At 47.3% G+C, this 16,119-nt stretch overlaps 1 protein-coding gene across 1 annotated transcript; it reads left to right on the top strand.

Annotated features, from left to right (window-relative positions):
• The first annotated feature begins 2,812 nt into the window (after positions 1-2,812).
• On the top strand, positions 2,813-15,826 carry RBMX2 (RNA binding motif protein X-linked 2). The gene is made up of 6 exons (XM_054040076.1): positions 2,813-2,920; positions 3,432-3,547; positions 6,304-6,355; positions 7,621-7,750; positions 10,006-10,186; positions 12,981-15,826. The coding sequence occupies exons 1-6, from the start codon at positions 2,916-2,918 to the stop codon at positions 13,442-13,444; spliced, it is 948 nt and encodes a 315-aa protein (XP_053896051.1). The 5' UTR covers positions 2,813-2,915; the 3' UTR covers positions 13,445-15,826.
• The last annotated feature ends 293 nt before the right edge of the window (positions 15,827-16,119 follow it).

The raw sequence follows: 16,119 nt of genomic DNA, 5'->3' as shown, positions 1-16,119 counted from the left end.
AAGATTTTTCAATCTTTACTATGACAAGTTGCTAAACTGCAACTTTTCAATAAATCTGTCAATATTCTGGAGACTTTTGCTTTTGTCACAGCTTCAGTTCCTGACAGCCAGCCTTGCTTGGAGTTAGGGGGCACTGGGTTAAAGGGAGGGAGAGGATGGTTGGTGCGGTCACTCATACAGCTGTAGGCAGCAGCGTCAGACACAGCCACAGCCTAGCCTATTACTTTTGATGCTCGGGAAGCAGCAGAGCAGATGTTGGAGCCTTCAGCTGCAATGGTCACACTGGGCTCGGCAAGTATGGGATAGGGCAACTTGGCAGAAGAACCTGGGGTCCCAGCCTTCCCTGGCCCTCTGACAGAGAGGGGAGGGCAGGGCCTGGTTGGTCCCAGTTTCTTTGGTGGGGTGAGGAGGGGAAGGAGAAGCTGGTTTGGGTCTCACCAGTGGGAGGTGTGATAACTGGGCCTACAAATTTACCCTAATTGTGAGTCCAAATGTAAGAAGTAAGTTCATAAAATGTCACAATATATCAACAACTGTTGATAGGAAAACATGCAAAGGACAGACAGCAAGACTGAACTAATCCAAACAAAAAAGCCTGTTGTTATAACTCAGACTGTGTTAAGATCATGCCTAGTAAACAAGAACAGCAACTTGCAAGAGACCAAAAATCAATGCACTAAAACTGTTGCACAAGAGATTAGACCTACTTGATGGACAAAACAATGAAAGGACGGGCTATTCCATCAATCACTCCCTTCTGGAGTCCTTAAAGAGACTTTGGGGGAGAAAAATTGGCTACTGGAGTGAACTTCACCAGCCCAGCTGAGATGCTAGACCTTTATACCAATCCTGAAAGATGTCCTGATCAGACCAGGCCAGCAGGACCCAGATAACATCACCACATCCACTGGCTCTGGCTGGGTTGTAAGACTTTGTTTTTCTTCCCCCCAAAGTGTCCTTTTCCTTCACTACCTTATTTCTTTTCTTTCCTATCCCTCTTGTTTTCCTTCTGTCTAATGAGAGTCTGGCCAAGCCAAGACTGTATAAGTTACAACACTACTGTGAGCCAGTGACCAGAAAGAGGAAGCTAAAAGCAATGCCCTAAACAGTCCAATGCTGTTACAAGTTTGCCAGGTCTTGGAGTAGCTGATCAAACCATGTGCTGGGCCTCTGATTTTCAAGCAATGAGGTTATAAGTGAGAGTCAACACCAGAGGCAGAAGCTGCATTGTCTATCTTTGCTGTTCTTTTCTCTCCTCTTTTGTATGTTTGTCATGTTTTTTCTTCTAGGAAATGGGATCAAACTTTAACAACATCAACAACCCCAGCCCATCTCTACCTAACTTCTTTTTTTCCCCAAAAAAGGAGAGTAATTGTCATCTTCAAAACCCCTAAGAGACTGTCAAACAAGGGGGGCAGGGGATTCCTGCTAAAAACTCTCTCCAGCTATAGGGAAAAGGGATGGGGCCAAGGTATGCTGTTAAAATGAAAGGCTTACTTGATACTTTACATTTCAAATGCTTTAACTGTTTTTCCTTTTCTGGATCTTTAATAAAAGTTTACAAGGCTGTTTAATGGCATGTTTGCCCAGACACTAAGCAGGCTGATGTCTCTGTATATCACATGCCAAACCATGTTTAACACTGCTTAATGTTGGACAATGACAGATCATGTCAACACCTCTGACTCTCCGGGCCTATATATTCCATCTAAGGGGTTCTCAACCTTTCCTGCTTACTGTACCCCTTTCAGGAGTCTGAAACCCAAGCCTTGCTGCCCAGGGCTTGATGTAATTGAGCTTTGCGTGGAGCCTGGGACAACTGCCCTACTTGCCACCCCCTAACGCCAGTCCTCCACTTGCATCATCCCTAAACCCATCCTGCGACCCGCCTGGGAGTCACAACCCCCAGGCTGAGAACCACTGATCTAGATGAGTTGATGTACCCCCTAGAAAACCCTGTATATCCCCAGGGGAATGCATATCCCTGGTTGAGAACCACTGATCTAAGTTAATACAAGGGGGACGGGGAGAGAGTTCCTGGCTGGTCCCGGTCTTTATGATTGGAGGGGAGAGATCTCAGCTAGTTTGGGTCTCCGGTGGGAGGAGAGGGGATGGGGGAAGAGGTCTCACTATGCTGGTTTCTCTGGTGGGAGGGAAGGAGAGGAGAGGGAAGGGGGAAGGTTGGTCATGGCAATGCAAAGGGGGGAACCCATGCCTCTCAAGCCCCCCCCCTTTAGGAAAATTCTAGTTGTGCCCCTGTGGCTGGGCACCCAGTACTCACAGGGGTGTGTAGGAGTGATAGTGAACCAGGGGTACTACTGCCTCCCCACTTCCCACAGGCACCCAGCACCCACCTCCTGCCTCCCCAGAACCCACCTCCAGCACAATCTCCTCTGCCTCCCCCAGAAATCCCCCCATCCTGAGCAGCCTGCCTCCCAGCCAGACACCCACCATCCCCCCACATCCTCTCGATACCCAGCCCCCGCAATCCGTTCGCACCCCTCCAGGGGCGCAGCCCTGTGGGCCGCGTAGCGCAAGTTTCGGACAGCCATGGGACATGGCCCAGCGGGACGCGCTGCCCACAGGCGCTGCGGCGCTCAGCCCTTGTCGGCGCCATGATCTCTGGTCGGCGATGACTGGCCCTGGGCGACCCCTGGGAACGCAGCGCTCCAACGCGCTGAGGAGCCTGGTCGGGCCCTCGGCCCAGGGAGAAGCCGGTGGAAAACCGCTCGGGGTCAACCGCCCCCTTTTCGCTCCCCTCCTCCACCCAGCAAGCGGCGACAAACAAGGGAGCGCGCAGCTCGGCCCAGGGGCGGAGCTTACTGCGGGGACTCGGGTGCGCTCTGTCTCACTTCCCGAGCGGGCTCCCCGAGAAGTGCGCGTGCGCAAGAGTTCGGGGCCTTGTAGTTGCCACGATGAAGTAGGTTTGGGGGGCCCGTTCTCCCCGTGGGGCCGCTTGTGGGGGCTACATGGGGGTAGGGAGCTGCGTAGGGGGTACACGGGAGCTGTTTGTGGGCGCTGCATGGGGGTGGGAGGCTGCGTAGGGGGTGCAGGGCGGCTGTTTGTGGGGGATGAGAGACTGCGTAGGGGTACAGGGGCTGTTTGTGGGGGCTGCATGGGGATATGTGGGTGCAGGGAGCTGCATAGGGAATACGGGGGCTGTTTGTGGGGGACGGGAGGCTGCGTAGGGCGTATGGGGCCTGTTTGGGGATGGCTGCATGGGGATATGAGGGGGCAGGGAGCTGCACAGGGGATTACGGGGCTGTTCGTGGGGGGGGCTGCATGGGGAGATGGGGGCAGGGAGTTGCATAGGGGATACAGGGGGTGTTTGTGGGTGGGCTGTATGAGGGGGTGGAGGGGCTGTGTTTGGAGGGAGGCATTGGACAGGGAGATGTCCATACCTTGGTAACTGTTTGGCCTTTGCCCTGCAGCCCCCTGACGAAGGTGAAACTAATCAATGAGCTGAACCAACGGGAGGCTGAGCTGGGCGTACAGGAGAAGGTGTCATGGCATGCAGAGTACAGTGATAGCGCCTGGATCTTCGTGGGTATGTGCTTGGTACAGCAATCTTGGTACTAGTTCCCCCAGGTCCTGTATCATGACCCCTGTGAGTCAGCTCTGGAGGCTGAGCGCGGAGTGAAGTCTATTTCACTGTTGCTGTGTGTTGTAACAATGTCAGTCTCTGTTGAGAGACACTGAGAGAACATGTTGGGGGTGCAAGGACTCCCAGGGTCTTCCTCTCTCTGGTAAGTTGCTCAGGGGATGGATCATGCAGTCTTGATATGCTTTAGGCCCAAAGAGGCTCAGGAATAAGGAGCTCTAGGATTTCTTTCTTTCCTAAGACTTCAAGACTCTTTCCTAGCTCTCCCAGGTTCAGATTATGGACTTCAAATTTGCTGTTGTGATGGACTTGTTCCCCTGCTGCTGTAAAAGTGTAATCTCTTCTGTCCTGTGTCTGTAAGAGTACCGGTCACAGTGGGGTCCTGGTCTATGACTGGGATCCTTACACACTGCTATAATACAAATATTATTACTATTAATAATGAAAATAACACTTTCAATGGAAAATATTTGTTTGTACTGTGACCAGTGTGGGAATGTTGGTAATATTTTTATGATTCTAATATGCATCTTAGTTTACCTCTTCTCTCAGGCCTTGTCTACACTGCCACTTTACAGTGCTGAAACTTTCTCCCCCTGAGCGATGCAAGTTTCAGTGCTGTAAAGTGGCAGCATAGACAGTGCACCAGCACTGCTGGGAGCCACGCTCTCCTCGTGGTGGTGTTTTTTTTACAGCACTGGGAGAGCTCTCTCCCAGCGCTGGTGCCACAACTGCACATCCACATTAAAGCGCTGCCGCAGCAGCGCTTTAACATTGGTAGTGAAGACGTACCCTCAGTGATGCATGCCCTGAATGGAAAGAGCAGGAGACTTGAGGTGTTTTGTCATGTAACTGTCTGGGGTATCATGAATGGGTTGTTCAGGACTGGCTGGGACCAACTCATATCAATTAACTGAGACAATGGAAACCTCAGTGACTGAACAGTTGACAGCTATCAATGGGAGGCTCCCAGCTTAACTAGGAAGACAATGTGGGGAAGTGACAGTAGGTGGTAAGAAGTACTGGGCTCAGAAAGAGACAGCGGGCTTTCCTGGACCTAAGACAAAGGGACAGACAGAGAAAGGAAACCAAGATGACTTCTAGCAGCGTGGCTCAAGGGAAACATGGCATTGGCCAGTATGGACTATGTCATAACCTTTGCTTCTCTTTGCTAACCTACAGACTTCCTGATGCTGTGTTCCAATTGACTAATAAACCCTACTCTGTTTTGAAAGGTAGCCTAGTGTCACTGCAAATACTTGCTGAGATGCATTGATCCCTGAAGAGGGGAAAAGTCTCTTGAACGGGAGTCTAGTTCAGTTGGATTTGCTGGGCAACACTCATGGAGGGAGCGGGGGTGGAGAGGGGAGAGGGAAACAGGACTGCTGGAGCCCAGAGGTTTGAGTCTGGGAGGTGTTGAGACCATGTGGCCTATCCTTGAGGAAAAGTGGGACCCCTTGGGAGTCTAGCACACTGAAGGGATACCTTCCAAAACATGTTTAAAAGTGAAGGCGTAGCACAGATCCACTGACTATTATGTTTTGTTCTCTACTCTTTCCCTTTGTATCCTTGTCTTCTCAGGGCGCTTAAATACACAGTGCAGTGTCTTTTTCCTACACTAGAACAATGGCATTGCTCATATGCATGCTCTGCCCCACACACTGCTATAACAGCAGCAATAAAGCTACAGGCAGGGGTGTGCAGAGAGAGGAACGGTTGCAGGAAGGCAGAAGGAAAGGTCCATAAAATCCTCCTAAACATGATGAGGAAAGCAGAAACACGTAGCCACTTCTAAAGTCCTCGGTGTACTATTAAAGGGGCCTCACTCAGAAAATTGAAGTATTTTAAATTAGTTTCAAAGCAATTCAGGCTGTCAGTGTCCCTTTTCAAAAGGAACATTAGGCTCTCTTGGCCTTCAGGTAACTCAAATGTCTGAAGTTCACACACTGTGTGGATAAATTCCCAGTGAGGAATAGTTTTACTGGGGGCTTGTGAGGATGAAATGTCACATTACTCTCTAAATAATTTGCCTAACTGCTTAGGGTGCTATTGAAGAAACAAAAGCTTGTGAGGATAGTGCTGTAACTATGTATCTAGAGTGGTGAAGATTAATGTCTAAAGAAATCTGCAGAATACAATTCTTCTATTCCTTAGTGTTACAATAAGGGGATTTCCTTTTTACTAACTGTTTTCTAAAAAAACAAACTAAATGCAAAACTTGCATCATCAGAAACATTGAGGATACAAAATCAAACACACCCATCAGGAAATGCAAAGTTAAATCTGTCAAATCAATCTTAACTTGTCCATGTTGCATATACTGGACCAGATTCTCAAGTGCTCAGATTTTCAAAAGAATTAAAAGTGTTGGGTGTTGAGTACTTCTAAAAACCTGATTCTCTGTATAATGAGGTTAATCCAAATTTCTCCATGTGTCTAGTGTTAATTTCTAGACTGGTGTCTAAATTAAAATTGTTTTATGCATTTAAGAAAGTTCTGTAGAACTTCTTCAACATTATGAAATTGTTCTGACTAAATCAAATGACTTAAATATTTGAAGAATTGTTGCCTAGAGTATGGGAACCAGAGGAGAGGCATATTGGGTTGAGGGGATCGGCATGGTAATCCGCAAGGCCAGGAGGAAAGGCTGTACTGCAGTCCTATTCAGTTGAGCAGCATAACCTCTGCTTCCATCTCCTCAGGAGGTCTCCCCTATGAGTTGACAGAAGGTGATATCATCTGCGTGTTTTCACAGTAAGTGGAATTTCATTTTTCATTCTCAGTAGTTTAGGAGGGTTGCAGCATGAGGCCAAATGGTTGGTGTTATGCCTTGGTACAGTAACTCCTCCCTTAAAGTCGTCCCAGTTAACGTTGTTTCGTTGTTACATTGCTGATCAATTAGGGAACATGCTCGTTTAAAGTTGCGCAATGCTCCCTTATATCGTTGTTTGGCAGCTGCCTGCTTTGTCCATTGCTTGCAGGAAGAGCAGCCTGTTGCAGCTAGCTGATGGGAGCTTGGAATCAGCCCCCCATCAGCTCCCCCAAGTTCCCTGTGCAGCAGCCGCCCAGCAGGGTACCAATTGCCGGCAGTTCAGCTGTCCCTCCCCCCCACTGCCATGTGCTGCTCCTGTCCTTTGCCTTGGAGCTGCTCCCGGGAGCCTCCTGGTTGCTGTGTAGGGGAGGAAGTAAGAGGGGGGCTAATGTCAGGGTGTCCCTCTCTCCCCTACTCCTGCCCCCCACTTACCCCTTCTCCATATAGAGCAGGGTGGGGACATGACAGGGCTCAGGATGGAGAGAGCTTGCTAACCATAGCTGCTATCTCCAACTTCTTGATCTTTTTAAAGGCAGTGTACTTAGAGTGGTGTCAGCGTACTTAAAGGGGCAATGCGCATCTCTCTCCCACACACAGGGTGTGTCTCTCTGTCTCTGTCTCCCATGCTGTCTCCCCTCCCTGCATTTGTACTGCCTTGTAGCATGTGAGGCTACATTAACAACGTGTTAATCCTTAAGGGCTCAGCTGAATGCTTCTTCATCATTTAGCAGTAAGGCATTCCCGGGAAATATCCCACCTTCTTCCACCCTCTAACCTCACCACCTCAACCAAGCTTCACAATCATCATTGCTGTGAACAGTAAAATTTGTTTGTTTAAAACTTATACTGTGTGTGTGTATGTATGTATATATAATATAGTTTTTTGTGTGGTGAAAAAAATTTCCCTGGAACCTAACCCACCCCCCCCCCCCCATTTACATTAATTCTTATGGGGAAATTGGATTTGCTTAACATCATTTCACATAGTCACATTTTTCAGGAACATAACTACAACGTTAAGCGAGGAGTTACTGTACTGCATGACACGTGGTCTCTCAGAGACACCCCCCCCCCCCCCACCTATATAATTGCAGGATGAATCTCGAGGGCTGGTGACTTTTCCTATTAGGTTTTCCATGGAATTGTCATTTCCCTCGCCTTTGGTGCTAAGACTGAGCATTTGTGACTACACTTTTTTTCTTTCTAGATATGGAGAAATTGTGAACATTAATCTGGTGCGAGATAAAAAGACTGGAAAATCGAAAGGTTTCTGTTTTATTTGCTACGAAGATCAGAGAAGCACCATACTTGCTGTTGACAACTTTAATGGGATCAAGGTTGGTATATCAAAGAAAAGAGACCTGCCTTTAAATAAAGTCCTGTCTGTGCCCAGATTGGCTGCTAGTATAGGGCTGTTATTTGCCATGACATTAGGGCACCCAGAGCTCCAATTCACCATTCTTTCCATGTCCAGGGGTGCACAGTTAGAAGCATTTGTGGCTCCCCTAGTGTCTGCAGAGGGAATTACAGCAGTATATTAGTGCCACAAGAGCAGAGATGTCCAATATGGCACATGGGCTGGATCTAACCTTCAGAGCCCTTTCCTCTAGTGTGCAGCATCCTCTATAACTCGCAAAAGGATCTGGTCTCCAGCTACCCACCTAGGGCAGCTCAGGTATGGAGCAGGAGATGGAGTGAGTAGAATTGTGAAGGGAGCCTGTGTCTGATTCCAGGCATTTATGCCTCTCCCCACCTTAGCATCAGCCCTTTGTACAGCTGGCTCACAACACCCCACAATGTGACATTGAAGGAGGATCCTGTCCAGTCTCTCTGCTCCTGCTGTGGAAGCAGGCTCCTTCCTCCTCCTTACCACATTGAAGCCTCCCCAGTACTGGGGTCAGAGGTGGCTTCTTTTCAGCCCATCCCCCCGCTCCCTCACCGCGGCTGTTGGGACCCACAAGAGAGGTGGCAGCTTCTAAGTTACAGGGAGCAGATCTGGAGGTTGGGAGAGAAATGCCCCAAAGAGGGGGTGAGGGGAGTGCTCAATAGTGTATATAACTGGAGGAGAATTGTTCACAAAAAGGTGTGTATGTGGGTCACGGCAAAGTGGTCATGAGAAATGCCAGGAGTGGAGGAGTCAGTTTGTCTCTCAATGCCACATTGATGTTCACTGACTAAAGAGGCTCATTTTGCAGGCAGACAATACTGCAAAACGGCCCTGTGCCCTTAGCTCTTGAACCTTTCACTTGCCACAGAATGTGTTTGATACCCTTGTGCTAGAGTTCTGGCAGAGAAGGCACTTCCATATTTAACCCGTTTTTAGGCTTGAACTCTTCAGCAAAAGATCTTTTTGCTTCCCAAGGAGAATGCTGTTCACACCTGATAAGATCTTTCTGAACATCTTATCAATATGCGGAATAAAGTGTGCCTCCAAAAAATCACTGTGAAGCAGGAGCTTCCCCAGGCTACAGTTCCAAGCAGCTGGTTCCATCAGCAGAAGTACAGTGCTCAGTGCTCTGACCACACTAATGTTGCTGTTCCCCAATCACTGCGACTGTCCTTAAGCAGAGCAGCTCTCAATCTCCTTGATAAACTTCCTCCTTGTGCCCTTTCTGTCTGCTAGTGTTTCTGAAGCTTTTGTGAGCCAGCTGCAGCCGTCATCCCCCCTATCAATGGGCACATTGGACTCCTGTTGGCACCCATTGCCTCATACAACTTTGTTGGCCTTGGTCCCAGTGAGAGTCATGGGGTTTCTTTCTTTCTGGTCATGGAGCTACTCATTCTCCAATCCCAACACCATACCTGCTCCGAGTGTCATTGCAACCCTGCTTCACAAAAACTGCTATATCCTGGGCCTTGGAACTGACGTCTGGTTCTGTCAGTCTTACAGACTCTCTTTGAGGCTAGGAACATGCAGATCCTCCCTCTCTGCTTCTTGTTTCTCCCTATCGTATATATTGGTTCTCACCCAACTCCAGGGATTAGGACTCACCTCCCCATTTTACACTTCTTGGTAGCATCTTATTTCTTTGTACAAGGAAACCCTTCTGACGAGACTGTCCCAGGAGTGTTCCCCTGGCTTTTGGGCTGTGTCTGGGTACTCATCTTCACAAAGCCCTCTTACTCACAGCGCTGAGGGGTCACTCATCATTTTTCCAATGTATTAGTGATAACGTTTTTGGTATGTATGAGTATTTTACGCAGTGTGGAAGGCCATGGAAGGTGGCATGTCTCCCACAGTCATCTGATGCTGTGGTAGAGAGGAGTGCAGGGACAGGGAGAGCTCATGGCTGCCACTGCTTGGATAGGGGATGTTTCAAACTATAGCTGGATTGATCTGGCCTTCTGGTGTCTGAATGGCTCTACTTTGAGTCCTGGGGCAGGGCATGTTCTCTGTGACCGGGGTTTGTAACAGAACCTCTTCTAATGTAATCACAAAGAGGGAGCCTGGTCATGCACTGTGAAAGCAGGAGGTCTTGAGCCCAGGCTTGGAGCCCAAGTCCTGTGGCTTTCGCCTGTGTGCTGTGTACTTTCTGTAGCCTTGTGGGCTTATTGGCAGCTTTACTAATGATCCAGCCTTTCCTTTGTATAGATAAAAGGAAGGACAATTCGGGTGGACCATGTCGCTAACTATCGCCCTCCAAAGGACTCTGAGGATATAGATGATGTAACAAAAGTCCTACGTGAGAGAGGCTGTGGGGCTAAAACTCCTCCACCTACTTCATCTGACTCTTCCTTAGAAGACAGTGAGGTACCAGTGAAAAAGCTTAAAGGTGAAGCATGTTCCTACCAGAATCCTAATCCTGGAAACACCACGCTAGAACTCCTCAATCCCGCAAGGCATCGAGATGCACAAACAGTTGCCAATGGGAACAGTATGGGGACACATAGGCTAGGTTTACACTACGAGGGGGGGTCGACCTAAGATACGCAACTTCAGCTACGTGAATAGCGTGGCTGAAGTTGCGTATTTTAGGTCAACTTACCTGGCTGTGAGGACGGCGGCGAGTCGACTGCTGCCGCGCCGCCGTCGACTCCGCTTCCGCCTCTTGCCACAGTGGATTTCCGGAGTCGACGGCAGAGCGATCAGGGATCGATTTTATCGCGTTTAGTGAAGACGCGATAAGTCGATCCCCAATAGATCGATTGCTACCCACCGATCCGGCGGGTAGTGAAGATGTGCCCATACGCTTGGTGTCTAGGTTGTCCTTTGCCATCCTGCTAGGGGAATCCATTGTCCTGCATTCTGCTGGCTGTGGATCTCTTCTCCCTCTTCCCCCTCCCGCCCCCTTCCAAGACCTGCACGCTCTGCTTTACCAGATGGATCCTTTATGCACAGAGTTCTCTCAGCTGAAGCTCCTGGCTGGCTGCAGGGCTACACCTGAGAGCGGTGGGGTTACCCTTACTTTGGAGGGAAGGGGGTTGGATTCCTGATTTTAAAGCTTAGATGTACTTGCCTGTCTCATTTCAACATATCATGCGTGCCTTACACGTGTTGCCTGGCACAATCAGATTGTGCAGAATCTAAACTTCTTTAAGTTAGAAGAACGCACAACAATATCCAATGGTAGGAAGCTATCATTTTTTCTCTGTTTTTGATGAGATTATATATTTGGTTGATAAAGGTAATAGTGTTCATGTAATATGCATAGACTTCTGTAAGGCATTTGACTTGGTACCATGACATTTTGATTTAAAAAAAAAATAGACAGATATAAAATGAACATGGAACATGGCATTAAATGGATTAAAAGCTGGCTAACTGATAGGTCTCCAAACGTAATTGGAGATGAGGAATAATCATTGAGCAGGTGTGTTTCTAAGAAGCCCAGTAAGGATCAGTTCTTGGCCCTATGGTATTTAACATTTTTTATCAATGACCTGGAAGAAAATATCAAATCATCACTGATAATGTTTGCAGATGATACAAATTGGGGGAGTGGTAAATTAATGAAGAGGACAGGTCACTGATTCAGAGTGATATGGATCGATTAGTAAACTCGGCACAAGCAAACAATATGTGTTTTAATATAGCTAAATGTATATATCTAGGAACAAAGAAGGTAGGCCATATTTACATGATAGGGGCCTCTATCCTGTGAAGCAGTGACTCCAGAGTGATTTGGGGAGCATGATGGATAATCAGTTGAACTTGACCTCTCAGTGTGATGCTGTGGCCTAAAAAGCTAATGTGATCATAAAATGTATAAACAGGATACTCAAATAGGAATAGATTGTGATGGATTCTGTATCACTGGAAACTTTTAAATCAAGACTGGATTTTTTTTATTTTTTTTTTAATGCTCTGATTCAAACAGGAATCCTTTCAGAGAAGTTCCATGGTCTGTGTTAGACAGGAAGTCAGATGGCATGATCACAATAGTTACTTCTGGTCTTGGAATCTATGAAAGCCTTTAAATTGAGACCAGATGCTTTTCTAAAAAAGGTGCTCTTGTTCAAACAAGTAATGGGCTTAAAACAGTTTACTGGGTGAGGCTCTCCGGCCTGTGTTATACAGCAGGTCAGACTAGATGATCACAGTAGTCCCTTCTGTCCTTAAAATCTATGATATTGAAAAAGGCAGGCAAGGGTGTTTTTTTTTTTTTTTTTTTAAAGCCCTCATGGCTTCAGGGAACTTTAAAAATGTTTACTGAGTTAGCTGATATACTGCCCAAGTGTGCAGAGAGTCTGAAACAATGGCTTAGAGCTCTTTGGCTCTCTATTAATCTCTTTTGAAATGTCAACTTTAAAGCCCAGTGCTAATGCTTCAGTGTGAACATTAACTATTTAACTGCTAATTGTTTTAGAGGATGGAACAGGGAGGTCTGTGAGAAGGAAATCCAGAGAGAACACAGAAAAGAGTCAGGAAAAGGATGGCAAAGGAAGAGAACTGCAGGGCGGGCACAGCATTGGATGTAATGGGAAGCAGATTTTCCCACTGAGTGGTGCTGAATGTTGCAGTAAAACTGAATACATAAAGTACAGTTGCTACCTAAAGGATTTAGTCTCTCTCTCTCTCTCTATGTCCACTGACATCAGGGAGATTGGCTATGGATGCATGGTGGGGAGGCTGTATAGTACACTGGCCCATGTCCCATAATTAAACATGGAATCTAGCCCTCTCCTTGGAGTCAAGCATCTCTGTCTTAAACACACCCACTGGATGGATATCTTAATTCTTATTAAAGAAAACCAGTACAAATGTGTTAAGGATGGACTGCGGTAATCCCTCACTCAGATACTTGGTACAGTAGATACCAAGTCAAATCAAAATGTGCCTGCACAGCTTAGCTGGGAAGCTTGTGTGTGTGGTGGGGTGGGCAATGTGAAATCAGGGAATGGGGGGGAGAGCTTCCTGATATGGGGTGCTGACAGCATGGAATGGTGGGAAGAGTGGGTGAGGGCAGCATGGGAGGGTAGGAGTCTTCTGTGGTCAGGAGCTGGAAATGTTGGAAGGAAAACATTCTAGGGTGAATGGAACATGGGGAGCTGCTGTAGCATGCAGGGTTGAGGCTGAGGCAGTGCTTGCAGGAGTCTCTCTCTCAAAGGGATCAATCTGTATTTCAGATAAAGAGAAGAGCAAAAGAGAGCAGAAGGAGAAGAGGAGGGGCCTGCAAGGTGTGAAGAGGGCCCTCCCTGCAGGAGAGCCACTTCCCACAGCCTGGATTAAAAAGGAAAAGGAAGACTCTGCCTATGACCAATATGCTAACCCAAGGCAGCAGTCCCGGAATGGGTCTAGGCGAAAGCATGCAAGCAGGAGTTATCTGGAAGAGGAACCTGAGCAAGAGCAGTGCCGCAAGAGAGCTGTGGAGAGACGAGGGGACAAGGGGCACCAGGAGCAAAAGGGTCTGAGCAGTGCCTGGAAGGAGGAAAAGGCAGAAGACAAGAACAGAAAGGGGGAAGGCCGAAGCAGCAGACAAGAGGAATGTCTAGGGAGCACTAGATCAAGAGAGCGATGGGAGAAAAGCACCAGGGACCAGCATTCCAGGGAAAGAGAGCTGTCCAGCTCTCGGGACTCCAGCCGCTATTGACCTGCCTGTCCTGTGGCTGCAGACTGAGCAGTACTCCAGGCCACTGGTGCTCCCTGTGGAGAAAAACTGTGGATAGCTAGTAATTGGAAGGGGGAGGAAAACCCCACCTGTTGAATCCATTTCTAAGCTTGCCTCGAAGCCTCTCTCCTACTAAACTCCAGGCATTTATGCCTCTGTGAGTGCAGTGAAATAGCACCGTATTTTCCTCCATCAGCTTTATATCTCTGCTCCTTGTTCCTGCAGTCCTTCCTCAAGGACCAGAGAGCCAGGCACCCTCCTGCTGTTGTCTTAGCTGGTGGAAATGGCTGAGGTCTAGGGCGGACACTCAAGTTGCAATCTACAGTAAATGCCCTGTGTTGTTAATAACAGTGAGATGCCTCCCAGGTAATGAGCTTTGTCTGGCCACTTCATTGCTGGCCCCTGTAGTTCTCAGAAATAACCTGTGTCATCAGTTCTGTTGGTGAGGGTTCCTTGCCTAGACTGACACAAGTGGTGAATGTGTCTTTAGTAGTCCATATAACCTGGATTTATGTCAACTGAGGAATTCTAATGTGGCTGTTTGCTACTGCCATGAATTCCCAAGTGTTGCATTGTGGAGTCAGGATAGCTTATTGTTTTAAATGTCATTTAATGCTTACCTCCTCCCTCCAGATCTATGGCTGTTTTACTATTCTAGGAATAATAAAACTACTTCAAACAAACGGCCTGCTTCAGGTCATCCCTGAGAGAGAGCATGTGACCAGTCTGGGGCTGCTTATCAACACTTTGTTCTATATGTGTGTCTGATTGCTGTAAGGGGATTTGTTGTATGAATAAAAGGGGTTAATTTAAGAAGAGGCTGACTACCTCCAATCCTGTGCTGAGTCTGTCAGGGGCAGGGCTGCCCCAGTCTGGGGAACTGAGAATAAAGAACTTTGGCTGGTTTTACAAAGACTGTCTCTCAAGGATGGGGGAACAGATGGTAGAGGTCTGAAGTAGGGCTGCCCAGGACTCTAGGTAAGATAGACATGCATGTAGATGTCTTTTTTTTAAAAAACTATGCTATGCTTTGTTCCTATGGTTAAGATTAAACAATACTTCTGATTTAAAATGAGAATGTTTTGGGTCACTGTATTCTGTGCTGATCACAAGCTCCCGAAGGGAGGAACTAGAGATGCCAAGTCAGACCTGCTGGGTAAGCCCAGTTGATGCAGAGCGTGGTATACCACACGGCATGGCCTAGGATTGGGAAAACTGTCAGAGTCCACCTCAAGGAAGATAAAAGTCCGTGACTTCAGGAGGGTGCCTTCAGAGATCAGAGAGAGGTCAGAGGTGCAGCTCGCGCCATAACTATGACAGTTTGTACAAAGCGCTGTCCTACTCCTGCTGGAAGATACTATTCTAACTTTGTATGTTTTTATTTTAAGGGTCTGAAAGCAGTCTAAGTGCTACCTTTAAACCCTTGAGGGAAAAGGCCGAATGCAGCTAATATAGCTTGTATTCCTTGGAGAGCAGGGAGAGAAATGTAGCCTGCCTCATGGTAAAACCTGCCATGGTCCCCATAGCCTGTTGCTGAGCAGTGTCCTAATGTCTAGATGCCAGAAGGGACCATTCTGGCCATCCATTCTGGCCACCTGTATAACACAGCCCAGAGAATATCACCCAGCTGTTCCTGTATGCTAGGGTCCAAGTAAACGAGTACAGCCACCTTACTTTTCCAAGCTGTGCTAGCACACAATGCCATCTATAGTGGATTGTGCATTCTCTGAGCTCCACTCAGTGGGTCCAAATACACTCATGGACTCTGCTGCCTTTTGTGGGTTTGGTTTCCCCTCACCCAAGCTTGTACCATGCTGAGCTTCTTAAGCTTCACTCCCCCTTTGGAGGCAATAGATACCCCATTGGGGTCTGTTAGTGTCATAAATATAGGTGCAAAGGTAGCAACCTTTATGTATGCAGTAGCATAAAATCCCTCCTTGGCAGCTGTACTGGATTGCCTTACCTGTAAGGGATTAAACAGTTCAAATAACCTAGTTGGCACCTGACCAGAAGGACCAATGAGGAAAGAAGATACTTTAAAATCCGGGGTTTGGGAAGGATTTGTTGTTGTTCTCTTTGTTTGTTCCCTCTCCGGACAAAATATACCTGGAATAATCCATCTAAAACCACAAAAATTGTAAGGGCAAGGAAATGCATTAGGTTAGCTTTTGTTTTAGCTTGTGAATTTTCCTATGCTACAGAAGTAGTTTTATTCCTGGTTTTGTAACTGTGATGCTGAGCCAGAGGGGATTCCTCTGTGTTTTAAATCTTTTATTTACACTGTAAAGTTACCTTTCATCCTGATTTTGCAGGTGTGATTCTATTTTTTTCTTTATAAATAAAGTTCTTCTTTTAATAACCTGATTGATTTTCAGTGTCCTGAAGACAGTGTCTGGTCTGTGCTCACATTGCTAAGGCAATTGGTTGGTATATTATTCTCAAGCCTCCCCAGGAAAGGGGGTGAAGGGGCTTGGGGGGATATTCTGGGGGGATAGGGATTCCAAGTGACCCTTCCCTGAATTTTTGTGTAAATCACTTGGTGGTGGCAGCAATCTGTCCAAGGACAAGGAAAGGAATTTGTGCCTTGGGGAAGTTTTAATCTAAGATGGTAGAATATAAGATTAGGGGTTCTTTCATGCAGGTCCCCACATCTGTAC

The sequence above is a fragment of the Malaclemys terrapin genome, chromosome 9 (assembly GCF_027887155.1).
Source record: "Malaclemys terrapin pileata isolate rMalTer1 chromosome 9, rMalTer1.hap1, whole genome shotgun sequence".
Taxonomy (NCBI): Eukaryota; Metazoa; Chordata; order Testudines; family Emydidae; genus Malaclemys; species Malaclemys terrapin.
This window is presented reverse-complemented; position numbering and strand designations above follow the sequence as displayed.

What these genes read in the sequence shown, in the direction of transcription:
- RBMX2 (XM_054040076.1), top strand. An exon ending in ACAACTTTAATGGGATCAAG is followed by an intron (nt 7,751 to 10,005) that starts GTTGGTATATCA and finishes TCCTTTGTATAG; the next exon opens with ATAAAAGGAAGGACAATTCG. An exon ending in ACCAGTGAAAAAGCTTAAAG is followed by an intron (nt 10,187 to 12,980) that starts GTGAAGCATGTT and finishes TCTGTATTTCAG; the next exon opens with ATAAAGAGAAGAGCAAAAGA.